This window comes from Salvelinus sp. IW2-2015, linkage group LG32 (genome assembly GCF_002910315.2).
Source record: "Salvelinus sp. IW2-2015 linkage group LG32, ASM291031v2, whole genome shotgun sequence".
NCBI lineage: Eukaryota > Metazoa > Chordata > Actinopteri > Salmoniformes > Salmonidae > Salvelinus > Salvelinus sp. IW2-2015.
In genome coordinates this window covers 19,553,501-19,581,189 of record NC_036871.1, presented here as the reverse complement: position 1 = coordinate 19,581,189, position 27,689 = coordinate 19,553,501, and the positions used below count along the sequence as shown (strand labels likewise).

The 27,689-nt window shown below is 42.3% G+C and overlaps 1 protein-coding gene across 8 annotated transcripts in view; it reads right to left on the bottom strand.

Annotated features, from left to right (window-relative positions):
* The window catches only part of LOC111957288 (astrotactin-1), a 247,681-nt gene that overhangs the window by 27,992 nt on the left and 192,000 nt on the right, over nucleotides 1–27,689 (bottom strand). For 7 of the 8 annotated variants that reach the window (XM_070436721.1, XM_023978078.2, XM_023978079.2 and 4 more), the window contains exons 17-19: nucleotides 20,949–21,217; nucleotides 19,312–19,445; nucleotides 19,024–19,175 (exon numbers count right to left, since the gene is read on the bottom strand). In XM_070436721.1, the coding sequence (XP_070292822.1) occupies nucleotides 19,024–19,175; nucleotides 19,312–19,445; nucleotides 20,949–21,217 (555 nt within the window). The remainder of the gene's footprint in view (nucleotides 1–19,023; nucleotides 19,176–19,311; nucleotides 19,446–20,948; nucleotides 21,218–27,689) is intronic. The other variant, XM_023978080.2, reaches the window with a different exon arrangement.

The window sequence follows — 27,689 nt, the reverse complement described above, 5'->3', positions numbered from 1 at the left end:
ATCAGCAAGGAAGCCAGCCAGCTAACGTTAGCTAGCTAGCTAACAGTACACTTTAGCTTAAGACATATAGCTTGCTAGCTAGGTAAACAATGTACCTAGCTAAGTAAACAAAGTGTAAGTTCACACATGTCACATAACGCATTACCTAACAAGCCAGAGAGCTAACGTTAGCTAGTCAAACAACAATGAACAGTGCCAACAATGCCACAGTGCTGGGAGCTAACCAACCATGTTCACTTTTAGCGAGCTAACATTAGGCTCTAACTAGAACAGCAAACGGCTCTGGGAATAATATCAGCTAGGCAGCCAGCCAGCCAGCTAACGTTAGCTTGAAATGAAACCACTTTCTGTCAAAATTAGAAAACTTGTAATATCTGAAAATGTAACGTTAGCTAGCTAACGCTAGACTATCTTACCTGTATACATCGTGCATGAACGCGTCTCCCTGTCAGAAATGCCATGCCACGGTTGCCCTTAGTTTGAAGATGAAATCCGGAAACAGGTGTGTCCTCCATCTCTTTAGCTATCATACTCTAATTCCACTGATTCCACAACACAATACATTTTTTTTTTAAAAGCAGTGTTCGACAGGATTACCAACACAGACTGACAAGCTCTATGGCAGACCAATCCGAACTCCTCTCTCGGCATGTCCAGCCCACTAATTATCTCAGCCAATCATGGCTAGTGGGAAGGTTTCTAACTTTTTCTGTGGCTTAACCAACAATGCTCTTAATTTAACAATTTTATTTTTATTTACAGATGGCATAACAGTTTGTTATGAAGGCACATGAAAGCTGACATGTTCAAGAAGGTATTTCTGCCAAAAAACACATTTTGACAAATATATATATATTTTTTACATTCACATGGTGCTCCTGTTAAGTCGTGACATGCGACATACACCTAGTTTTTTGAATCGGGTCACATTTGTGGAATTTATTTCCTTCTTAATGCGCTTGAGCCAATCAGTTGTGTTGTGACAAGGTAGGGATGGTATACAGAAGATATTCCTATTTGGTAAAAGACCAAGTCCATATTATGGCAAGAACAGCTCAAATCAACAAAGAAAAACGACAGTCCATCATTACTTGAAAGACTTAAAGGCCAGTCAATCCGGAAAATTTCAAGAACATTGAAAGTTTCTTCAAGTGCAGTCGCAAAAACTGTAACAAATCAATATATCTTTGATTTGTTTGACACTTTTTTGGTTACTACATGATTCCTTATGTGATATTAMATAGTTTTGATGTCTTCACTATTATTGTACAATGTTGAAAATAGTAAAAATAAAGAAAATCCCTTGAATGAGTAGGTGTGTCCAAACTTTTGACTGGTACTGTATATACACTACCGTTCAAAGGTTTGGGGTCACTTAGAAATGTCCTTTTTTAAAGAAAAGCCMAWWWWWWWTTGTCCATTAAAATAACATCAAATTGATCAGAAATACATTGTAGACAATATTAATATTGTAAATGTATATTATAGCTGGAAACAGCTGATTTTTAATGGAATATCTACATAGGTGTACAGAGGCCTGTAAAGACAGATGCTGGAGATGAGAAGCAGGTACATTTAATGCAGAAAAGACAGGTACAGGACAGGAACACCGTCAGCACATGGGTATACAAAGACATACAAACATTAAAGCAGAAGTAGGGAACAGAGCGGGGAACCAGACATATATAGGGAAGGTAATGACAGAGGTGATTGACTCCAGGTGAGTCCTTTAATCGCTGTCACGCGTGATGGGGGGGGGGGGGGGGGGTGTGCGTAATGACGATGGCAGGGGTGCGCAATGCTGGGGAGCCTGGCGCCCCCGAGCGCCAGGGGGGAGGAGCGAGAGCAGGCGTGACAGAGGCCCATTATCAGCAACCATCACTCCTGTGTTCCAATGGCACGTTGTGTTAGCTAATCCAAGTTTATCATTTTAAAAGGCTTATTGATCATTAGAAACCCTTTCACAATTATGTTAGCACAGCTGAAAACTGTGTCCTGATTAAAGAAGCAATAAACCTGGCCTTCTTTAGATTGTTGAGTATCTGGAGCATCAGGATTTGTGGGTTGGATTACAGGCTCAAAATGGCCAGAAACAAATAACTTTCTTCTGAAACTCGTCAGTCTATTCTTGTTCTGAGAAATGAAGGCTATTCCATGCGGGAAATTGCCAAGAAACTGAAGATCTCGTACTACTCCCTTCACAGAACAGAGCAAACTGGCTCTAACCACAATAGAGAGAGGAGTGCGAGGCCCCGCTGCACAACTGAGCAAGAGAACAAGTACATTAGTGTCAAGTTTGAGTCCATGTAACTTATTATGCAACTTACTAATCATATTTTTACTCCTGAACTTATTTAGACTTGCCATAACAAAGGGGTATAATTATTCTAAATTAATTAATCATTCTAAATTAATTTAAAAACATGAATCCACTTTTCACATTACGGGTATTGTGTGTAGGCCAGTGACAGAAACATCTCAATTTAATAAATGTTATATTTAGGCTGTAACACAACCAAATGTGGAAAAAGTCAAGGGGTGTGTAGACATTCTGAAGGCACTGTAAGAAGCAGACATCCACACCAATTCGATATTGCTTTCTGTAGTCAAGCACAAAGAACTGAATTCCATGGGCCTGTCTGGCCCATGCACATGCACATTTTGTTTTTTGTCCTAGCACTACACTGCTGATTCAAATAATCAAAGCTTGATGATGAGTTCGTTAGTTGAATCAGCTGTGTAGTGCTAGGGCAAAAACCAAAACGTGCACCCAGAGCCCCAGGAATGATTTTTGGAAACCCTGTGTTAGGCTATAGCACACATTCAACCTCCAGAAAAGAACCGTGGGGTAAAAATGTATTAATGCGCAATGATCATTGCCAAACAACAGGCAGAACCTAATCCGAAATTCTATATATTATCGAAAATAAGAGGTTCTAAGGTATACAACCCTGAAAAAACTGTCATTAAACACTGAAATTGAGCACATGAAACCCATTTCAAATTATCACTCTTTCTGAAAAGTAGGCTAACCGTTCCAGACACGAGATCATCTCACTTCGCACTGGCAACTTTTTTAATTTCAATTGTGTTATATTTCATTATATTCTTACAATAAAATAGATTTGACTTTACTGTGATAAGGGCACAGCAATATAAGAGTGCCTTGTATTCTATAACAAACAAGGATATGCCATTGCATAACCATAATCACAGTAAAATAGGCTACATTAAACTCAGAATAGGCTATGCTATTCTATTCTTTCGAAAATACAGTTTTTCATTTCCTAATATTTCTTAATACCTGCCTAAACACAAAACMTGGATTTATTAGACTGTTTAAAATATACAAAAGGTGTCATTGGCTGCTTCTTGTATAGGCCTACTTTATGTCCTGGTGGAGTGTTCTACTAAATAGGCTACACATCTGGCCAACTAGCCTATTTTCTCCTTGTCGATTTCATGTTCTTCTCAATTGGCCGACGAAAGAATAAAGGCAATATTGTTCTATTTCTTAGTAATGACAAAGTAGTTCTTAGTATTTTCTTAGCAATGACGAAGCTCTGAGCACAGGCGATTGACAGTTTATTCTCTGATTTGATATAATCACAGATGGAAGAACATTTTAGTAGTGTTTCATGTCTGTTTAAAAAATATATATTTAATTTTTTGGTACATATTATCAATTATATGATCAATTAATTGAGGAACTCAAAAACAAAAGAAAAATCACTTTTCATTGAGCAGTGTGTAGTACAAGGGGGCTGATGGGCAGTCAAGAGGGTTGTTGAGTAACGGACTGGACAAATCATCGACAACGGTGCATGACCTGTCTTTTATTTAATTCAGCAGCAGGTTCATTCTCAGATTTGTTGAAATTGGAATTTAAGACATGGTTTTATGTATTTTAAAAATGTATTCATTTTGTTTTTGGTAGGYTAGGCTACTCTATTATTAAATGAAATAATGGTACATTGAAAAGGAGGACCCTCAAGAGGCCCCTGAGCTGTAGGACTGTGTCAGTGTTGAGATCCATGGCTAACTCAGAATACATTGTGCAAAAAGAGAGGACATAGCGACAGACACAGCTGTACAGTACATAGCTTAATAAAATAAGCAAAACAAGCTCAGACGAATTCCAGGATTTAATTAATCATAGTATACACTGAACAAAAATATTAATGCAACATGCAACAATTTCAAAGATTTTACTGAGTTACAGTTCATATAAGGAAATCAGTCAATTTAAATAAATTCATTAGACTCGAATCTATGGATGACTGGAAAAACAGATATGCATCTGTTGGTCACAGATACCTTTAAAAAAAATGTAGGGGCGTGGATCAAAAAATCTGTCAGTATTTGGTGTGACCACCATTTGCCTCATGGAGCACGACAGATATCCTTCGCATAAAGTTGATCAGGCTGTTGATTGTGGCCTGTGGAATGTTGTCCCACTCCTCTTCAATGGCTGTGCAAAGTTGCTGGATATTGACGGGAACTGGAACACGCTGTCGTACATGTTGATCCAGAGCATCCCAAACATGCTCAATGGGTGACATGTCTGGTGAGTATGCAGGCCATGGAAAAACTGGGACATTTTCAGCTTCCAGGAATAACATGCGACATGGGGGCGTGCATTATTATGCTGAAACGTGAGGTGATGGGGGAAGATGAATGACACAACAATTCAAATATCCATCAATAAAATGCAATTGTGTTTGTTGTCCATAGCTTTTGTCTGCCCATACCATATCCCCACCGCCACCATGGAGCACTCTGTTCCCAACATTGACATCAGCAAACTGCTCRCCCACACAACGCCAGTTGAAACCGGGATTCATCTGTGAARAACACACCTCTCCAGCATGCCAGTGGCCATCAAAAGCTAACATTTATCCACTGAAGTCGGTTACAACGTCGAACTGCAGTAAGGTCAAGATCCTGGTGAGGACGACGAGCATGCAGATGAGTTTCTGACAGTTTGTGCAGACATTTTTTGATCGTGCAAGCCCACTGTTTCATCAGCTGTCTGGGTGGCTCATCTCAGACCATCCTGCAAGTGAAGAAGCTGGATGTGGAGGCTCTGGGCTGGCATGGTTACACGTGGTCTGCGGTTGTGAGGCCGGTTGGACGTACTACCAAATCCTCTAAAATTACGTTGGTGGCGGCTTATGGTAGTGAAGAAACAAGGACATTTCTAAGTGACCCCAAACCTTTGAACGGTAGTGTATATACAATACCAGTCAAGTTTGGACACACCTACTCATTCAAGGGTTTTTCTTTATTTTTACTATTTTCAACATTGTACAATAATAGTGAAGACATCAAAACTATTAAATATCACATAAGGAATCATGTAGTAACCAAAAAAGTGTCAAACAAATCAAAATATATTTTTGATTTTTCAAAGTATCCACCTGATGACACCTGATGACAGCTTTGCACACTCTTGGCATTCTCTCAACCAGCTTCACCTGGAATGCTTTTCCAAAAGTCTTGAAGGAGTTCCCACATAGGCTGAGCATTTGTTGGCTGCTTTTCCTTCACTCAGTCAGGAAGTTAAAGCTTGGTCGCAAATGAGTCTTCCAAATGGACAATGACCTCAAGCATACTTCCAAAGTTGTGGCAAAATGGCTTAAGGACAACAAAGTCAAGGTACTGACCTCAATCCTATAGGACCTCAATCCTATATAAAATGTGTGTGCAGAACTGAAAAAGCATGTGCGAGCAAGGAGGCCTACAAACCTGACTCAATTACACCAGCTCTGTCAGGAGGAATGGGCCAAAATTCACCCAACTTATTGTGGGAATTTGTGGAAGGCTACCCGAAAAGTTTGACCCAAGTTAAACAATTTAAAGGCAATGCTACCAAATACTAATTGAATGTATGTAAACTTCTGACCCACTGGGAATGGGAAATAGCTGAACTAAATCATTCTCTCTACTATTATTCTGACAATTCACATTCTTAAAATAAAGTGGTGATCCTAACTAACCTAAGACAGGGAATTTTTACTTGCATTAAATGTCAGGTGTTACGTTCCCCAGTTTCTGTGTTGTGGTTTTGTATGTGTGTTTCAGGATGGCTTCCTGAAATTCCCCCCAAGCAGCTGATTGGTCGGCCACATCGATGATTGGAGAGCTGACCCCGCCCCCTCGTCAGGATACAGCTGTATCCCATTAGACTCCTTCTCCAGCTATATAAGCCAGTGTTCTGTTGCTCAGAAGAGAGCTGAGGGTGATATCCTGTGTTGGTTGTTTCTCAGCTAGAGCTGATGGTTATGTTCTGTGATTGTTGCTGAGGGTGATAGCCTGTGTTGGTTGTTTCTTAGAAAGAGCGTATTGTTATATCCTGTATTGGTTGTGGCTCAGAGAGAGCTTCTTGTATGTCCTCTGTAGGTTGTTGCGCAGAGGTAAAGTTTGGTAAGGTATGTCTATGACAAAAGGACTGTTTTTGATTATAGAAAGTGTTTGTATTATTCTGTTTAATTTGTTCCCAGGGGGTAAGGGGATGGCACCTAGGGAGTGCTTAGGCAAGAGGCCTGTGGGCATACATAACCCTTAGTATTTACTGTCTATACACACTAGGTAAGACCTGGGCAGACCACCCCCTGTATTTTGGCTAGCGCACCAGGTGGTGCTAAGATGGGTAGACAGGTAAGGTAGGAGAGGGGGCTTTGACATTTACTTTCTTTGCTTTGGTTCCGTCCAGCCCCCTTTCCCCAAAATTACCGTGTGACGGAATAAATCCCCTGTAAACGATACCCATCTCTGCCTTTGTCATCCTTGCTCGCACCTACAATCCCATACCTCTTTCACTCCACGGGGAGTTGAGTTGWAGCAGGGTGTTGCGTTCCCTCTTCCTAGAGGCTTACGTAACATCAGGAATTGTGAAAAACAGTTTAAATGTATTTGGCTAAGGTCTAAGTAAACTTCTGACTTCAACTGTATCTTGGCAAAGACTAAACATTTTAGAGAAATGTTTTTTGTGCATTTGGAACATTTCTGGGATAACTTATTTCAGCTCATGGGATCAACACTTTACATGTTGCATTTATGTATATATACATTTTGCCATGTTTTATAGCGTTAAATAAGGTTTCTTTGGTACATTGTCGTTGGTGGGCCCTGGGTCAGTTGCACCCTTTGACCCCGCAGCAGCCCTACTTCTGGGTCAACCCATGAATAGATTGATGAAGAAGGATCACGAGAGACAGAGTTTACTTTGGCACATTAGATATCAGTATTATGGTCCTGGAGAATTTTAACAATGTTTTCACTTCTGTAGTGTCACATTTAATCTCCATCTTGGGTCTCAATCATCACCATATTAACATAAACATTGATTCTGCTAAGGTGCAGATTCTGAACTTGACAGTGTCTGCAATTCTTTGATGAAAGAGAAAGTGAGCGATTTTTAAAGGGAATGACAAAGAGTGAAAAACCTTAAACCTGTCACACACAGATAATCTTTTGTTCAATAAACAGGTAAAAAATGTAACCTGATAATGATCTAATCCATCGCATAAATTCMCATATCCAAAACGCTGGGAATTTGACCAGTTCTATTAAAACAGCAACTGCTAGGTACCAGCAGATTTGGCAGCTCCGTAAAGACTCAACAAATAACATCTGGATCTTGTCTACTTTGATGAACAGAAGGCAAGAGATGGACAACAACAGTTTCTAAAGCATTGCTTCTTGGCACTTCCCAGTGAAAAATGATTAACAGACTTGTTCTGCAACAGAACGCATTGTCTTTTTCATAGCAATAGAGGAAATAAAGCCCTATTTGAAGTGGGGTAGGAGGGGGTGTCATTTTTAAAAGTGAAGTTTCTTGGAGAGAGGGAGGAAGAACGCTTCAWTCTGCGTAGACTTTCTCACAAAAAAGCCTTTGATAAGAACACTGCCTCTGCCATTTACGTCATAGAACCGCTTGCGATTTATACTGCATTACTTTCGATTATGGCCTTAGAGATGGGATAAATCGTCTGTTCTTGAAATCGGGCAAAAGGGAAAATTTAAATACTGAACCGAAGCTGATAGCACTTGAACKTGTGTGTGTTCCAAAGCTGAATCTGAGATTTGCCAAACTCCAAATATGATGTCCAAAAAGCATTCAAAATGGCAATTACACGGTTGGGTCGCATTACAAAGATGAAACCCAGTTGATTTCTGATTAATGACAATGTATTAATCATACATTTTGGGAGGCATTACATAATGCATAATGTTTTTAGGGTCCCACTTTATGTAAAAGTGATTTGGTTGAGAGGAGAATGAGATGGGGCAAAAAATAAMATTTCATGAAGCTCACGAGCTCGGTAGTGATTTTTATTCGCTATGCGCTTCTGCACTGTGGTCCCATTCTGTAAACTTGTGTGGCCTGCCACATCGCGGCTGAGCCATTGTTGCTCCTAGACATTTCCACTTCACAATAACAGCACTTACAGTTGACTGGAGCAGCTCTAGCAGGGCAGACATTTTACGAACTGACTTTGGAAAGGTGGCATCCTATGACGGTGCCACGTTGAAAGTCACTGAGCTCTTCTACTGCCAATGTTGGTCTTTGGAGATTTCATGGCTGTGTGCTCTGTTTGATACAACAGGAGTGGTTGAAATAGCCAAATCCACTCATTTGAAGGGGTATCCACATACAGTTGTGTAGTGTATGCTTATGATAATCCTTTCAATCCAACAGTTAGAGATAATTGTCTTTCCTCTAGCTCAAAAATTCCTGCCATGCATAGAGCCTCACCACACCACACTTGCATTAATAATGTTTCTGAGTGGCTGCAACAGCAGTCCGTACCATTTTCTAATGGTCTCCCCACATGTTAGGATGGCGGGCCTGACATCTGTGTGTTTTTTTCATGACTTTTGTTTGCATGTAACACATGGTTGTTTGATGGTGCGGTCCAACTCCCCCTCTGCTGTGGGGACGCCGTCGTCTCTTGGCTCTCCTAATATCCCTTCTGGACCACAGACTTTCAACTTCATTTGTAAAGTAAATATTTGTCTGGGAATTGAGTGTGGTGTTGCCACTTGTCAGAGCTCAGCTTGACAGTGATTATGAGCTCAAGGGTTGTTTTTGTGGCATTGCTATGTTTGACATCTCTCGCCTCATCAACGTTTGTTGTTTGTTGTGATTACCATTTTGCAGTAAACTAGACCATCATGACTAAACTTAAATAGACAAAATCAAATGTGTTACATCTGGTCTGAAGCCACAACATGGGTGGCAGTAATGGACGGTAGTGGAGAGTTTCATTGAACCAAGCAGTCTTCAATTTTGTTAAATTATAGGCCTGTACAATTCACCATGTAAAGCTTATTGGAAAGGGCATCCAAAGTCTGAGGACATTAGTTTTCCTGTCTTGAGTCTGGGATTAAAGCCACTGTTTACATACTGTAAATTGATATAAAGGTGGCAGTAACCCCGGGTATCGTTCCAGATGTGGCTGAGGCTTCGTGCCACATGGGCATATGCCATCTGGGCCACACTTGAAGGATAGGAAACACAAAATCACTAGACTGGACTTTATAGGAAGGTGAGTTCCTTCCACGCTGTACAGCCAAAGCCAGACACACTTCATTTTCACAAGTTTAATGTAAACATTAGATCCATGACCATATGTCATTACACTGTGTGCTTCAATAAAGACCTTAGCCCCTTGAACTCTGTCTGAGTTTGACCCTACCCAGGTGTGGGGCCAGTTTCTATGCTACTCACAGCTGGACTTTTGATCTCTGGGTATGTGTGTGTCTATGAAGCCGCCTAGAGACTGTGCCAGCTTCTGTGATGCACCTGCCCTGGCACCTGACCTTGCCTAACAGATGAGGTGAGCTCATCGGCCGCCAAAGCGCTCGGTGGAAACATTCATCCCTTTCAGGAGCTCTCCTTGCTCTATTGTCCTGCCAGGGAGGAAGTGTGGCACATGGGTGTGAGTAATCTGTTTACGRATTGGATGTCATGTCCCACTGACCCCTGAATAAACCCTGTCGTTATTGGGTGATCTCAGGGAGTCTGGCCCGTGGGTGATGACYAAAAGCAGACTTCCGATTTAGTCAACTTAAACATCTGGGAGAGGGCTATGATGTCAAGTTGTGTGYCTGAATCCCATTATGTGTAAGATTAGCACACAACCAGCCCCTGTCCAGAGGGCCGGACTACAATCATTAGCTATGATATATTATACAGTATGTATCTAGCTACAATATATGGTCATGTAATCCGAGGCGACGGGAAGCACGAAAGTGACCAGCGTACAGTACAATGTGAGGAACACCCCGTTGCTTTGTGTAAATGARGGAAACGGTTGTCCAAGTTCTCTTTTGAAAAATGGAAAAAAATCCCCCATATTTTTCTTATGAGTCTTTACAAAATGAGGGATAAGATTATGTAGTCATCTTTTTGACATTCCATGGAATCTGTTCCGATCTTTCCAGTAAAMACTGCATAGAAGCTGTTTTGAATCACATTCAAATCCAGGCCTAACAGAGATGAAAGGTTTAAGTCCACAGTAAGACCAAAAAAAACTGTCTTCCCTTCCAGTAAGTCTTAGCCCTTGCAATAGCACCTCATCGATCACTTTTTCACAGTCCCACATTTGGACTTGATATAACATTATGTTATTTTGGTTGTAATCGGCCACAACATTTTGATGTCGGGGTTTGGGATGAGCAGTATAGCTTGAATAAACTGGACAGGGAAAGTAAATCTCCCCTTTGTATATGGATGAATGACTCTAAAGACTGAGGGCCATATAGCGCAATCAGACAAGAGGATCTGTGTAAAGACACATTATGTGAAACGTCAATAACAATATGTATCACTGTGTGGCACTGTATCAACTGGATAACGTGGGATATGCAACAGGTGCAAAACACACCAGATTATTCATCATCAATCTAAAACAGAAAAATGTTTTGATCGATAAAAAACACGCCCATCTGTATATCTCGGTTGATTTGTTCTGTTTTGGTTGGTGGTGCCAAGTAATCAATGTCACTTTCAATTATTACTAAATTAAACCTGTTCACATCAAGACAGGCTAGATGACATTATATTGGAACCAAAATATATTATGCACTTGTATTCAAGTCCAATACTTCATTATACAAATAGACCTATAGAGATGGTTATTTAATCCCGTGCAACATAAGGGTTTTCGCCAAACAAAATGCATACGTTAGAAGTGTAGCTATAAGATTAAATCCTATTACGTTATGGACAGGGTTCTACATAGAACCCAAAAGGGTTCTACCTAGATCCAAAAAGGGTTCTGCCTCAAACCAAAATGGGTTCTTCAAAGGGTTCTCCTATGGGGACAGCCGAAGAAACATTTAATATGTTCTAGATAGATAACACCTGTACAACAGAGAGCACATTTCCAGAGGGAAGAGGCCCAGCGAGGATCTTTGGAGTTATAGTAGGTTCATCTGAAGGTTATTTACCACATGATTTTTGGGGTTTAATCTGACAGGTGACTGAATGCTTAAATCAGAACCACTCGTTACGACAATGTTTCTTTCAAATCCAATTTTATTGGTCACAAACACATGGTTAGCAGATGTTATTACGAGTGTAGCGAAATGCTTATGCTTCTAGATCCGACAGTGCAGCAGTATCTAACAACAAAACCTAATATCTAACAAATTCCACAACAAAACCTAATACACACAATCTAGTAAAGGAATGGGATAAGAATATATAACTATAAAATATATGGATGAGCAGTGACAGAGCGGCTGAGATGCAATAGATTGTGAAGGATACAGTATACATTATATACATATGAGATGAGTAATGCGAGATATGTAAACATTCTTAAAGTGGCATTATTATTAAAGTAAACTTGTGTTCCATTTATTAAAGTGGCTAATGGTATCAAGTCGGTAGGTAGGCAGCTGCCTCTCTGTGCTAGTGGTGGCTATTTAACAATCTGATGACCTTGAGATAGAAGCTGTTTTTCAATCTCTCTGTCCCAGCTTTGATGCACCTTTACTGACCTCGCCTTCTGGATGGAAGCGGGGTGAACAGGCAGTGCCTCGGGTGGTTATTGTCCTTGATGATCTTTTTTGCCTTCCTGTGACATCGGGTGCTGTAGATGTCCTGTAGATGTAGCAGACCGCAACACCCTCTGGAAAGCCTTGCAGTTGTGAGAAGGTGCAGTTGCCGTACCAAGCAGTGATAAAACCCGACAGGATACTCTCAATTGTGCATCTGTAAACGTTAGTGAGGGTTTTTGGTGACAAGCCACATTTCTTTCAGCCTTCTGAGGTTGAAGAGGTGCTGTTGCGCCTTCTTCACCACACTGTCTGTATGCGTGAACATTTCAGTTTTTCGGTGATATGTACACTGAGGAACTTAAAACTTTCCACCTTCTCCATTGAGTGAGAGGTTATCTTCCTGACACCACACTCCGAGGGCCCTCACCTCCTCCCTGTAGGCTGCCTCGTCGTTGTTGGTAATCAAGCCTACCACTGTTGTGTCGTCTGCAAACTTGATGATTGAGTTGGAGGTGTGCATGGCCACGCAGTCGTRGGTGAACAGGGAGTACAGGAGAGGGCTGAGAATGCACCCTTGTGGGGCCCCAGTGTTGAGGATCAGTGGAGTGGAGATGTTGTTTCCTACCTTCACCACCTGGGGGCGGCCCGTCAGGAAGTCCAGGACCCAGTTGCACAGGGCGGGGTCGAGACCCAGGGTCTCAAGCTTAATGACGAGTTTGGAGGGTACTATGGTGTTGAATGCTGAGCTGTAGACAATGAACAGCATTCTTACATAGGTATTCCTCTTGTCCAGATGGGATAGCGCACTGTGCAGTGTGATGGCGATTGCATCGTCTGTGGACCTATTGGGGCGGTAAGCAAATTGAAGTGGGTCTAGGGTGACAGGTAGGGTGGAGGTGAAATGATCCTTGACTAGTCTCTCTAAGCACTTCATGATGACAGAAGTGAGTGCTATCAAGCCATTTAGTTCAGTGCTATCAAGCCATTTAGTTCAGTTACCTTAGCTTTCTTGGGATCAGGAACAATGGTGGTCATCTTGAAGCATTTGGGGACAGCATACCGGGATAGGGATTGATTGAATATGTGCATAAACAAACCAGCCAGCTGGTCTGCGCATGCTCTGAGGATGTGGCTAGGGCGGCAGCATTGCGAGGGTTAACATGTTTAAATGTTTTACTCTCGTCGGCCACGGAGAAGGAGAGGCCACAGTCCTTGGTAGCGAGCCGCGTCGGTGGCACTGTATTGTCCTCAAAGYGWGYAAAGWAGTTGTTTAATTTGTCTGGRAGCAAGACGTCGATGTCCACGACRGGGCTGGTTTTMTTTTTGTAATCCKTGATTGWCTGTAGACCCTGCCACATACGTCTCGTGTTTAAGCTGTTGAATGGCGACTCCACTTTGTCTCTATACTGACACTTTGCTTGTTTGATTGCCTTACGGAGGGAATAACTACACGGTTTGTATTCAGTCATATTTCCAGTCGCCTTGCCATGATTAAATGCAGTGGTACGTGATTTCTGCCATCATTCCATGGTTTCTGGTTAGGGAAGGTTTTAATAGTCACAGTGGGTACAACATCTTCTATACACTTCCTTATAACCTCGCTCACCGAGTCAGCATATACGTCACTGTTATTATCTGAGGCTACCCGGAACATATCCGAGTCCACATGATCAAAGCAATCTTGAATCGTGGAATCCGATTGGTCAGACCAGCGTTGGATAGACCTAGGTCAGATTTGCCAAAATGAGGGCGGGGGAGGGCCTTGTATGCATCGCGGAAGTTAGAGTAGCAATGGTTGAGCATGTTACTCGCTCGAGTACCGCAATCAATATGCTGATAGAATTTAGGTAGCCTTGTTCTAAAATTAGCTTTGTTAAAATCCCCAGCTACAATAAATGCAGCCTCAGGATATATGGTTTCCAGTTTGCATAAAGTCCAGTGAAGTTCCTTGATGGCCGTCTTGGTATTCGCTTGCGGGGGGATGTACACGACTGTGACGATAACCGAGGAGTGTTCTCTTGGGAGATAATACGGTCGGCATTTCATTGTGAGGAATTCTAGGTCAGGTGAACAAAAGGACTTGAGTTCCTGTATGTTACAATTACACCATGAGTCGTTAATCATGAAACATACCCTTCTTCTTACCAGAGAGATGTTTATTCCTGTTGGTGCGATGCACTGAAAATCCCATTGGCTGTATGGACTCCGACAGCATGTCCCCAGCTAGCCATGTTTCCGTGAAACAGAGTATGTTACAATCCCGGATATCTCTGGAAAGCAACTGTTACCCTGATTTCGTTGACTTTGTTAACTAGGGACTGGACATTAGCGTGTAATATACTCGGAAGCGGTGCTTGGTGTGCGCGCATCTGAAGCCTCATTAGAAGACTGCTCCGTCACCTTCTCCTCCGGCGGCGTTGTTTTGGGTCGGCCTCTGGAATCAGTTCAAATGCCCTTGGAGGTGCAGACAAAGGATCCACTTTGGGAAAGTCGTTTTCCTGGTCGTAGTGCTGGTAAGTTGACGTCTCTCTGATGTCCAATAGTTCTTCCCGATTGTATGTAATAACACAAGATTTTCTGGGCTAACAAAATAAGAAATTTAAAAAAATACTGCACAGTTTCCTAAGGACTAGAAGCGAAGCTGCCATCTCTATCAGCKCCATCTTGATGACCAGATATCTTTCCTCTGCCCCTAGGTGGTCCAAGATCTGTAGCCTACTGTCTGCAGAGTTCCATTCCACAACCTATATTTGACATTCAAGGTGTGTGCTTTGAAGCAATCAATCCACAAAGATTTAAAAACACTTATAGTTTTGAGCCATGTGTATCTTATGGGTCATTTTCAGTATGTCAGCCTAATCAGTTTCATCGGTCAATAATTTTTGTCATCATATGTTTGCCAGAAAAGCAACCTATTTCAAGCTTAAAATGGGATGCTATAAGTGAATCCAGGGTGGGCTGAAGGGCCATTGCTCGGGAAATAAGTTGAGACTGCACAGGACTCCCCAGCTAGACTTTTGGTGAAAACAACCAGTCCATTATGGTAATTACAGCAACTTGAAACAGTAGAAAAGCCAATAGGGTCTGTGTGGAAGCAGTCCACTTATCCCTTGCTAGAAAAGCACTCATCCAGAGTTTCCTGGAATGGGACTTGCTTATGATTGCAAAAATACCAGAATCGTCAGTAATTTTTCTATGGCAAGCTATGATAGTGTCGGTAATACATACTTGAATAACTAAAAAAAWATATATATATACAGTGGGGAGAACAAGTATTTGATACACTGACAATTTTGCAGGTTTTCCTACTTACAAAGCATGTAGAGGTCTGTAATTTTTATCATAGGTACACTTCAACTGTGAGAGACGGAATCTAAAACAAAAATCCAGAAAATCACATTGTATGATTTTTAAGTAATTAATTTGCATTTTATTGCATGACATAAGTATTTGATACATCAGAAAAGCAGAACTGAATATTTGGTACAGAAACCTTAGTTTGCAATTACAGAGATCATACGTTTCCTGTAGTTCTTGACCAGGTTTGCACACACTGCAGCAGGGATTTGGCCCACTCCTCCATACAGACCTTCTCCAGATCCTTCAGGTTTCGGGGCTGTCGCTGGGCAATACGGACTTTCGGCTCCCTCCAAAGATTTTCTATTGGGTTCAGTCTGGAGACTGGCTAGGCCACTCCAGGACCTTGAGATGCTTCTTACGGAGCCACTCCTTAGTTGCCCTGGCTGTGTGTTTCGGGTCGTTGTCATGCTGGAAGACCCAGCCACGACCCATCTTCAATGCTCTTACTGAGGGAAGGAGGTTGTTGGTCAAGATCTCGCGATACATGGCCCCATCATCCCCCCTCAATACGGTGCAGTCGTCCTGTCCCCTTTGCAGAAAAGCATCCCCAAAGAATGATGTTTCCACCTCCATGCTTCACGGTTGGGATGGGTTCTTGGGTTGTACTCATCCTTCTATTCCTCCAAACACGGCGAGTGGAGTTTAGAGCAAAAGTCTTATTTTTGTATCAGACCCACATGACCTTCTCCATTCCTCCTCTGGATCATCCAGATGGTCATTGGCAACTTCAGACGGGCCTGGACATGCGCTGGCTTGAGCAGGGGGACCTTGCGTGCGCTGCAGGATTTTAATCCATGACGGCAGTAGTGTGTTACTAATGGTTTTCTTGAGACTGTGGTCCCAGCTCTCTTCAGGTCATTGACCAGGTCCTGCCGTGTAGTTCTGGGCTGATCCCTCACATTCCTCATGATCATTGATGCCCCACGAGGTGAGATCTTGCATGGAGCCCCAGACCGAGGGTGATTGACCGTCATCTTGAACTTCTTCAATTTTCTATAAATTGTGCCAACAGTTGTTGCCTTCTCACCAAGCTGCTTGGCTATTGTCCTGTAGCCCATCCCAGCCTTGTACAGGTCTACAATTTATCCCTGATGTCCTTACACAGCTCTCTGGTCTTGGCCATTGTGGAGAGGTTGGAGTCTGTTTGATTGAGTGTGTGGACAGGTGTCTTTTATACAGGTAACGAGTTCAAACAGGTGCAGTTAATACAGGTAATGAGTGGAGAACAGGAGGGCTTCTTAAAGAAAAACTAACAGGTCTGTGAGAGCCGGAATTCTTACTGGTTGTAGGTGATCAAATACTTATGTCATGCAATAAAATGCAAATTAATTACTTAAAAATCATACAATGTGATTTTCTGGATTTTTGTTTTAGATTCCGTCTCTCACAGTTGAAGTGTACATATGATAAAAATGACAGACCTCTACATGCTTTGTAAGTAGGAAAACCTGCAAAATCGGCAGTGTATCAAATACTTGTTCTCCCCACTGTATATACAGTTGAAATCGGAAGTTTACATACACCTTAGCCAAATACATTTAAACTCAGTTTTTCACAATTCCTGACATTTAATTTCTAGTAAAAATTCCCTGTCTTAGGTCAGTTAGGATCACCACTTTAATTTAAGAATGTGAAATGTCAGAATAATAGTAGAGGAATTATTTATTTCAGCTTTTATTTATTTAATCACATTCCCAGTGGGTCAGAAGTTTACAAACATTCAATTAGTATTTGGTAGCATTGCCTTTAAATTGTTTAACTTGGGTCAAACGTTTCGGGTAGCCTTCCACAAGCTTCCACAATAAGTTCAGTGAATTCCTCCTGACAGAGCTGATGTAACTGAGTCAGGTTTGTAGGCCTCCTTGTATGCACACGCTTGTCTGTTCTGCCCACAAATTTTCTACAGGATTGAGGTCAGGGCTTTGTGATGGCCACTCCAATACCTTGACTTTGTTGTCCTTAAGCCATTTGCCACAACTTTGGAAGTATGGTTGGGGTCATTGTCCATTTGGAAGACCCATTTGCGACCAAGCTTTAACTTCCTGACTGATGTCTTGAGATGTTGCTTCAATATATCCACATATTTTTCCTGCCTCATGATGCCATCTATTTTGTGAAGTGCACCAGTCCCTCCTGCAGCAAAGCACCCCACAACATGATGCTGCCACCGCCGTGCTTCACTGTTGGATGGTGTTCTTCGGCTTGCAAGCCTCCCACTTTTTCCTCCAAACATAACGATGGTCATTATGGCCAAACAGTTCTATTTTTGTTTCATCAGACCAGAGGACATTTCTCCAAAAAGTACAATCTTTGTCCCCGCAAACCGTAGTCTGGCTTTTTATGGCGGTTTTGGAGCAGTGGCTTCTTCCTTGCGAGCGGCCTTTCAGTTATGTCGATATAGGACTCGTTTTACTGTGGATATAGATACTTTTGTACCTGTTTCCTCCAGCATCTTCACAAGGTCCTTTGCTGTTGTTCTGGGATTGATTTGCACTTTTCGCACCAAAGTACGTTCATCTCTAGGAGACAGAACGCGTCTCCTTCCTGAGCGGTATGACGGCTGAGCCGTGGTCCCATGGTGTTTATACTTGCATACTATTGTTTGTACAGATGAACATGGTACCTTCAAGCGTTTGGAAATTGCTCCCAAGGATGAACGAGACATGGGGAGGTCTACAATTTTTTTCTGAGGTCTTGGCTGATTTCTTTTGATTTTCCCATGATGTCAAGCAAAGAGGCACCGAGTTTGAAGGTAGGCCTTGAAATACATACACAGGTACACCTCCAATTGACTCAAATTATGTCAATTGGCATATCAGAAGCTTCTAAAGCCATGACATAATTTCCTGGAATTTTCCAAGCTGTTTAAAGGCACAGTCAAGTTAGTATGTAAACTTCTGACTTCAACTGTACATAGTATTAATTTATTATATCTGTATCCATATTTTCCATGAGTTTCTAGTAGATAGACCATATTGTTCAAAAGAAAATAGCACCTATTCAAAAATGCCATTATTTTGAATTAATTCTGCAACTCTTCCAACTATTGACTTTTTCACAACTGCCACCCTTTTGATGCCAAAACATTCACACCAAATCCATATTGACATAGTAAAATACATAAAAGTTTGTTAATAAACACATATATTTAAAGAGTATTTCATGCGGAAACCCTCATATTAAACACCAATGATATTCACAAAGTTTATGGTTTATATTTAGGATGTTTTACAGCTTTGCCATTCTATTTTTTATCTTAAAATCATCTTATTTAATAATTTGATATACTTTTCTCTGTGTGATGAAGTGACAGATGTAGATGATTCAGCACTAGAACATGTGTGATGCACTCCACTACTTTGCACATTTAGTAATTGTTAACTCAAGAAATCTAAAATGCAGACCACACTATTGTTAGCATTGACCACCATCTTGTGGTTATATGCAAAACTACAATAATAATAAATGTAAATTATTAATATAAGAATCTGGAATTTTACTGTGGTAACATATAGTTAGAGGTTTCCTTTCCTTGCCTCAACATTTAGCAACCATGCACAGCTATTTTTGTATTTATACATGGACAAACTGTATGAAATGAATGTAAATACCACACATCCTCAAAACTGAAACAGAGAAGGGATGTACCTGTCTCCATTTTGGAGTGGTCTGTCCTCTCTGTCACTTTCTCCTGGCTAATGAGGTAATCCACGATCCGCACCCCGATTGGTGGCTCAGTGTGATTCCATTCCACGATGACCAATGAACTGCTGGGCTCATAGGAGTGGGACAACCTGAGCCTGGGAGACAATAAAAAGAGTTACACCTAACTAACTCAGAAAATCATGACAAGACAAGCTCATCTTTAGATATCAATACATGCAATCTTACTTGTGTTTATCAAGTCGAGTAGACAGAATGTTTTGAGTGACTCACCTAGGCTGAGGGAGAGGGGCACATGTTGGCAGTCCATCTGTCCCGAATGCACTTGAGTCACAACGGCACCAGTCATCGATTACATCACCTTTCCCAGAACACCACAGCATGCTCATCATGGCCTCCTGCAGTGCCTGCAAAGAGACAGGAGGATGGAGCAAACACTGTCAATAACACCCAGCCTGAGTCTAGACATCAATATGATCTGCCCCCCTAGGGGGTCATGCAATCATCCTCTAGCTTACCGTTTGCCATCTGACATATTGATGTAGGCTTATGTCCAGCATACACTACACAATTTCACAACATCTTTATGTCGGAGAGCAGCTTCTCTTGTTGCGACCGCTATTGTCAAACATCTCGCATAGGTGTTTTGCTGCGGTACTGTAACGATGTGCGCTGAGAGTCGGGAAGCAAGTTCAGGGAGTGAGTGTTTTAAAAATAAATTAAACATAATACAAAACAAAAAACACGAACAATGCACAGACAGGAAACTGAAACAGAAACAATGATGCCTGGGGAAGGAACCAAAGGGAGTGGCAGATATAGGGAAGGTAATCAAGGAGGTGATGGAGTCCAGGTGAGTGTCATAATGCACTGATGCGCGTAACGATGGTGACAGGTGTGCGCCATAACGAGCAGCCTGGTGACCTAGAGGCCGGAGAGGGAGCACACGTAACAGTACCCCCTCCCCGATGCGCGGCTCCAGCCGCAGGACGACGACCAAGATGACGTTCCCCTCTGCTAAGGTGCGGGAACCTGTCGATCCAGCTGAGGCGCGGGAGCATGGTGACCTAGAGACCTAGCACACGTGACAGTACCCCCTCCCCGGCGCGTTCGGCTCCAGCCGCAGGACGCCAACCACAGGGACGATCCCGGGTGTAGGAGCCAGAGCTACCTGGGAGGCCTCAGCGGGTTTGATAGATTCCCATGCCTAAACTGGATGAACAGGTTCCCGTGCCTCAACTGAGGCAACCGGGGAGGTTTCAGCCGGATCGACAGGATCCTGCACCTTAGCAGAGGTGACCGGTCCGCTCCTGATCCCCGGGATCGTCATCTTGGTCGGGGTCCTGCGGCTGGTACCGCACATCAGGGAGGGGGTACTGTCACGTGTGCTCCCTCTCTGGCCTCTAGGTCAACAGGCTGCTCATTAGGGCGCACACCTGTCACCGGCATAACTCGCAGAATGACACTCACCTGGACTCCATCACCTCCTTGATTACCTGCCCTTCATGTCACTCCCTTTTGGTTTCTTCCCCAGTCGTCATTGTTGCTGTTTCATGTCAGTGCGCTGTTTGTTTTTCTTGATTTGTTAATTTATTAATTACATGTATTCACTCCCTGAACTTGCTTCCTGACTCTCAGCGTACATCATTACAGGTAACCAAACCAAGGGCTTCTCTCGCTGCATGATTGAATGTATGAATTTACATTTAAATATTGGTGGTGAATGTTCTTTTATGCTCTAAATTCAAATTTGGAAAAGCAAATCTGAGGTTTTATGCATGGAAATAATTTGCACACTGCTCTTAAAGTATCACTACTTTATTTACGCTTTTAGGAATCCACTCCTGAAAATGTTTCTGGGACTGCTAAAATGGGGGTAAACCAAGGTTTTCAGTGAAAACTTTCTGTACCTGGTAGGTGTGGTTGTTGGAGACCAGCTCGTAGAGCGGGGCGGCCTTAGTGATCTGGAGCAGGACAGGCTCGGCTGGACGCCCAGGCCCAGGGCTCATGTGGCAGAGGTGGCAGGAGTACGGGCACTGGCCCTGGCTGCTGCAGTCCATGCGAACCCCCGCCGCCATGCGCTTGGCACCAGAGTCCAGCAGGCTGGCGATGTACGCTGGGTAGGTCAGGGTTCGGGGCTCCTTGTCGCGCTCCTCTGACTCTTCTGATGGGGAATTCCCTGAAAAGGGCATAGTTATAGTTACTGTGGGATTTGGATATAATCATTTGTTGAATAATACATATTGTTAGAAACAACGTTTGAAATCATGTCATCTTTTCCTGAAATAGAGAAGTTATTGGTGTTAGTTTAAAAACAAAATGTGATATGCAGTATATTGGGTATATCCACATGTGCATTGCATTTCCCTCAAAACTGGCACTGCATTTAGTTCCATTTATTATGCTGTCCTCTCAAATGCACTTAGGGCAGTGCTGGCATCTTCAAAGACATCTCTTGCGTTATTAAATGCAAAGCTTTGGCACTTTTTATCTTAAAAAGGGTTCAGGTTACCATTCCTTCATTCTGCTGAGTCGTGTGCATACACAGGCAATTTAAAAGCTCAAAAGCAAACTAGGGAATAGCCAGTTGCTGAGAGCTGGTTTTGATGAAATTAAACATGGCTTCATGAGCCAACAGGGTGAGGGGGAGAAACAGACAGTCACCTCTTTGCTCTAGCACATAATGTAGTCCCTATCATAGAATGAGATATACAACTAAATCAGTATACACTGCACTTTGTTGCATGTGAATGAATAAAAGCACATGGCCATCAATCAAACAAGAGGACAGTAAGGCACATTAGATATGATCAGAAAGATGGGGTTTGCACATTGTTATTCATAGATCACATTGTCCTCAAAGTGTGACACGCATGGCAATGGTGGGCTTGTCATGGGCGTTTGATCCGGGCCTGTGGCAGTTTGAGTGATGAAGCACAGCTTTTCATATCATGTATGTAAATGCTGATGATCAACTACCAGGGCACGTCAGTCTTCATCAAGTCGTGACAAGCTGGACCTCTGGTGGGTCGACGGTCGTCCACATGGTCATCGTCCCAAATGGCACCCTATTACCTATTTAGTGCTCTATTGACCAGAGCCCAATGGGGACTCCGGTCAAAAAACTCATTTGGGACACAACCATGTTCAGGCCTGAGGGGTACAGTGGCGGTGGCCCTCTGTGGCCAGTGACAGTGCTTGATTAATCGGACAGAAGTAGGAAGTGAGGGTCTGTGCCTGGAGCCATAGCATGGACTTTGTCCAGGTCAAACACGGCTGGTGAGACTCAGGTCACGTCTGAACATTTTCAGGGCAGGCAGGATATTAACGGTGGCCGAGTTTGGAGGATGTCCTGAACTTCTAGGCTCTGAGATAAAATGTGATGCGTAGGGAAATCAACTCAGTGAATCCTTCTGTATAAATAAATGATGATTTTTGTCCTCAGGATGGAGAATCAGAAATAATGAACACACAACGACACATACATTTTAAACACTCTCTCTCACTCTTACGTGCACACACACATATGTCACGCACGCATGCATACACACACCAATTTACTTTGACATATTGCTTTACCTCATCACCCAGACAGTTATGAGACAAACATAATGAATATCAAGATGATGCTGCAAAGACAACTCGCTTTCAAGGAAAGGAGAAAACATCCATTAAATTCCATTCACTTTGGAAAGGGTCTCAGGATGAGAAAGCTGAGGTAAATCTTGTCATCTGCAGCCCACCTATCAGCACTTTGAATCAAAAATGTATGCTTCCTGTTTCTGACAGTCAGATCGGTACCAATTACCAGATGTTGGGAAGGTGAAGATTAGAAGATTATGAGACACGATATAGAACACAGAATATGTCATCACCCCGGAAGAGTTGGTGTTCCAGGGATACAGTACTTTGCCTCCCACGTAGAGAAATGCCCTCTGATAAACACTAGGTGATGCTATAGTGTTTCTAGTAGCATTGCAGGATATAAAAAACTATTGATCATTTGACTGCAGATTATTTTGTACACCATACTAAGGGAGGAACTGATAGGAGAACCTTTTGTGGAGATGGATGCTAATAAAAACCTTGTTATTATGATTTCTAGCTGATTTATACATCACCACATTAAAATATACAGTTGAGCTACCAGGCAATAGAGAGCATACACAAATCATATCAACGGGAGTTAAAAAATATATTTATACTGCTTGAAATAGATCACCAAAATCTGACTACATGCAGTCAACCATGTGGTGCCTCCAGAAAGCAACACTGCTGCACAGTGCAACCCGGCCAGGAACGTAATACAGCGGAGCACTTAAACAAATCTCTGTGACAGGCAAATCTTCCCAGGCAGATGTCGCTTGTACTAGATAATTCGCAGTGGCACACTTTGCTCCACCTATACACAGCTAAGTAAATTGCAATAAAGCAGACTCTCACTCTGAGTGGCAATCCACTGTGATATTCGACCTGATTGCTAATACAGTGGATGGTGGATACCTTTTTCCACCAGTCAATACCTACCGAGCAAGCAGGTATGGAAGGGTTGAAGCTCTCAATGGGACTACATAAACCATATGGATGGCCTGACATCTGGGCTAGTAAAACAGTATTTACATGCTAATAGTAAACCTATGCCTTCACTCACTCCAGCCTACTTGGCCAGCAAGCCTTTCAATCATTCTGAAGTTCGATTTATCCCTGCACTTTAGATGGTTGGGTGGAAATGGGCTTAGCTGACAGACCTCTCTGGCCCTTAATAGAAGCTGTAGCCACGGCACTGTGCAGCGCAGGTGAGAGTGCCTGCGTTTATTTACCGTTGATTGGGCCTGCCCACGGACGCCCCACATTAGTGACATCTTGTTCATGGAAGTTGAAGGGGACTAATGCGTCTGTCTTCAAATCCCACCAACACCTCCCAATACGTTGGTGTGTTAGGCAGGCCTGTGAGTTTGCAAAGGTCTGAATTGAAGGCAATTTACTGACGATTCGCCTCCAAGTGAGACATTACACTGGGGCCGCATCACAGCTGTACAAATGGTCAGAGGATACGTGCACAGCGGGAGGACCTGACAGTTTTTTTATTTTATAATGGGAAATGTATTATAAAATGCAAAACAGGCAAAGGTATAGTATCTTCCTATTGCAGAGCTTTGCTAGGACATTTTGCCATCCTCTATAACCCATCATCTGTAACCCATTACAAACAAAGGCCTGAAACTTTATATAACCATTCTTAGAGATTATAGAAATAGCAGTGTATGAGCCACTTCAGAAAGTACAGTAAATGCATTACCCATACAGATAGTAGTCTATTTGAGTACCAAGATATTCAGATACCATAGATCCAGAATCCTAAGAACTCTCACCATGGAACTGAACCTGATTTATGTTGCCATTCATTGGGTTTATTTTGGCCGGCCCTGTGTTTTATAGGTTCACAGGGGAGAAAAGTACCTCAAGCAGCATGAAAAATAAGACCATAAAGGTTGAGGATGCAGTGGGGGTTTTATACAGATAAGATCAATTTGACTGGCTCTGACTAACTGTAATATAATATTATACGTTAAGGGCTTGTCTGACTTAAATCTATACCAGAGGCATCCATTTCATAGCAAGCTGAGAGAATCAAGACGCGGTTGCCCCATAGCAACAGCGGTACAGTATAATTAAATGTTTGCAACTTGGTGTTAGTGTCCCTGGGAGCTGCTGTGGATCTCAACAGTGGTGTTTTGTTTTTTCCTCACCAGCAAGGTGCAGTCGGAGGCCTTATCAGTCCACACGAGGCTGGCAGCTGGCATTATTTTCATGGACAGATTACACGGCAACATTCACCCCACAGTATAATGTACACGTTTGGCGGGCGCGGCGACCTTCATGGGTACTGGCTGGGTGCAGCCGTCCTAAAGTTTTAGCTACTTCCACTAATTCACTGAAAAAAGCAATTCAATGGAATTCCAAACTGTGCATCCTCCCTGGAAAACAACCAAATAGATATACCTATAAAAGCAATATACTGGCACGGTAACAGTATCTGAGGGAGTACAACAACAGATCAATGTAAAGGCAGGTTGCAGTGGGCAGTGAAACCCATAGACACAAAACGTATTTTCATTTTCTATTGTAACAAAATAATACATTCTTGACCTGCCTTTTCACAGAGATAAAGTATATTTTGTGAAAATGTTCCCCATGCAGCAGAGAAAAAGTGATATTGAATTATTGAACCTTTTTTCTCTGGCTTAGACAAAGAGAACTGTGTAAAGTTCAGGGAGGAATTTTCTCTTATTGTGGAAATGTCTAGATCACTTTCCATTAAAGAGGTTGTTTCATGGTTCATTAAAAAGTTGGGTTTTCAGCAAATGTAGCAGTATTTATATTGAATCAAGCTTCATAATATTAACATGAATTATCTTATTTAAATAAGATGGCTACACTAAACTCGTCTGTACAAATTCATCATACTTGACTAAGAGTTAACCTGTCGTTTGTTCTAATTTGGACATAAAGTAAGATAAATTAATTATAGGAGTACAGATTGGATTCATAGATAGTAGCTTATATTTGCTGATGGTCCAGAAGCCCAAAATGGTCTTCCTGATGGTCTTGTCTGTTACTCGGAGGAGGWAGCCATCACCATCCTCTGCGGGAGAATATATTCATTATAAAAAGGAACTCGCAAGGGTCCCATCTGTCTGACCTCCAAAATGAGTAAGAGGGGCCAAGTGATGACTGCTACATCAAGTCCCTTTCTCAAGCCCCCATTCTGTCAAGCGCACTGAGGTCACCCTGTGTTGACATAGCAACCAACCTGCACAGCTCGTCCTCAATCTTCACCAAAGCTTGACACAAACACACACCACCACCACCCCAGCCCAGTCAGCCCTGCTCTCTACTCCTCTATCTCCCCCGCCTTGGCGGTTTTCAGTAAAGTGTTGTTATGTGATAGCTAGCCAGCCTAGATCCACTCTCTCTCTCTCTTTAGCTTCTATGTACAGCAGACATTGTACCTGGTGTAAACTCTGTGAGATTATAAATATGTCTTGGGTCACATTCCTAAGTGTTTCAGTTTGGCCACAGAGACAGAGAGCAGCTGAGGCCGTCGGTATAATAATCTCGTTGTGGAGGATGAATCAATAGGCAGGAAAATAGTATCCCTGTAATTGCCATCTGACATCTGAGCAGCTCGTTAAGCCAAGAGGGAGCATGGGGGGAAAAAGTCAATTAATATCTATCAGCAGCGAACTGATAGGATCCTAAATTAATGGTCACTGGTCCAGTGGAAATAGAGAGAGAGAAAGAGACAGAGAGCGAGAGAGAGACCTCTCCTCCTCTCATCGCCACCCAACTGGAGGCCACACATCTGTCTTCCCCCTGAACCTGACCTATCAAAACGTACAGATGGTTTAGGTTCCACTTCAGCGCTGTTTCAGTGCCAAGACATGACAAATGAGCTGTAAAAGCTGATTTTAATTGTTATCACAAAGCCTCATTCACACAGGCCTCTGTAACATTGGAGAAGAATGTACTCTAGACTAGGAATTAGCATTTGCACTGTATGAGTTCTTGCCGATACCCAAAGAAAATCTGAGTACCCGAGTACTCGAATGGTAAAGAAATCTATTTTTAGAACACAAGAACTGCACTAAATTTAAATGTTTTGCATTTATCTATAAGCCTAAACCAACAGTGAGCAACATTGCCTAATTGATCATAACCATTACAGATAACAAATCCTAATTGCTAAATTGCGCCATATACAGTACCAGTCAAAAGTTTGGACACACCTACTCATTCAAGTGTTTTTCTTATTTTTTTTGTTGTATTTTCTACATAGTAGGATAATAGTGAAGACATCAAAACTATGTAATAACACATAAGGAATCATGTAGTAACCAAAAAGGGTTAAACAAATAAAAATATATTTTAGATTTTAAATTCTTCAAGTAGCCACCCTTTGCCTTGATAACAGCTTTGCACACTCTTGGCATTCTCTCAACCAGCTTCACCTGGAATGCTTTTCCAACAGTCTTGAAGGAGTTCCCACATATGCTGAGCACTTGTTGGCGGCTTTTCCTTCACTCTGCGGTCCAACTCATCCCAAGCCATCTCAATTGGGTTGAGCTCGGGTGATTGTGGAGGCCAGGTCATCTGATGCAACACTCCATCACTCTCCTTCTTGGTAAAGTAGCCCTTACACAGCCTGGAGGTGTGTTGGGTCATTGTCCTGTTGAAAAACAAATGATAGTTCCACTATGCGCAAACTAGATGGGATGACGTATTGCTGCAGAATGCTGTGGTAGGCATGCTGGTTAAGTGTGGCTTGAATTCTAAATAAATCACTGACAGTATCACCAGCAAAGCACCCTCACAACATCACAGCTCCTCCTCCATGCGTCACGGTGGGAACCAAACATGCAGAGATCCTCCGTTCAACTATTCTGCGTCTCACAAAAACACGACGGTTGGAACCAAAAATCTCAAATTTGGACTCATCAGACCAAAGGACAGGTTTCCAACAATCTAATGTCCATTGCTCGTGTTTCTTGGCCCAAGTAAGTCTCTTCTTCTTMTTMTTATTATTTAGTAGTGTTTTCTTTGCAGCAATTTGACCATAAAGGCATTCGACCATTCAAGCAGTCTCCTCT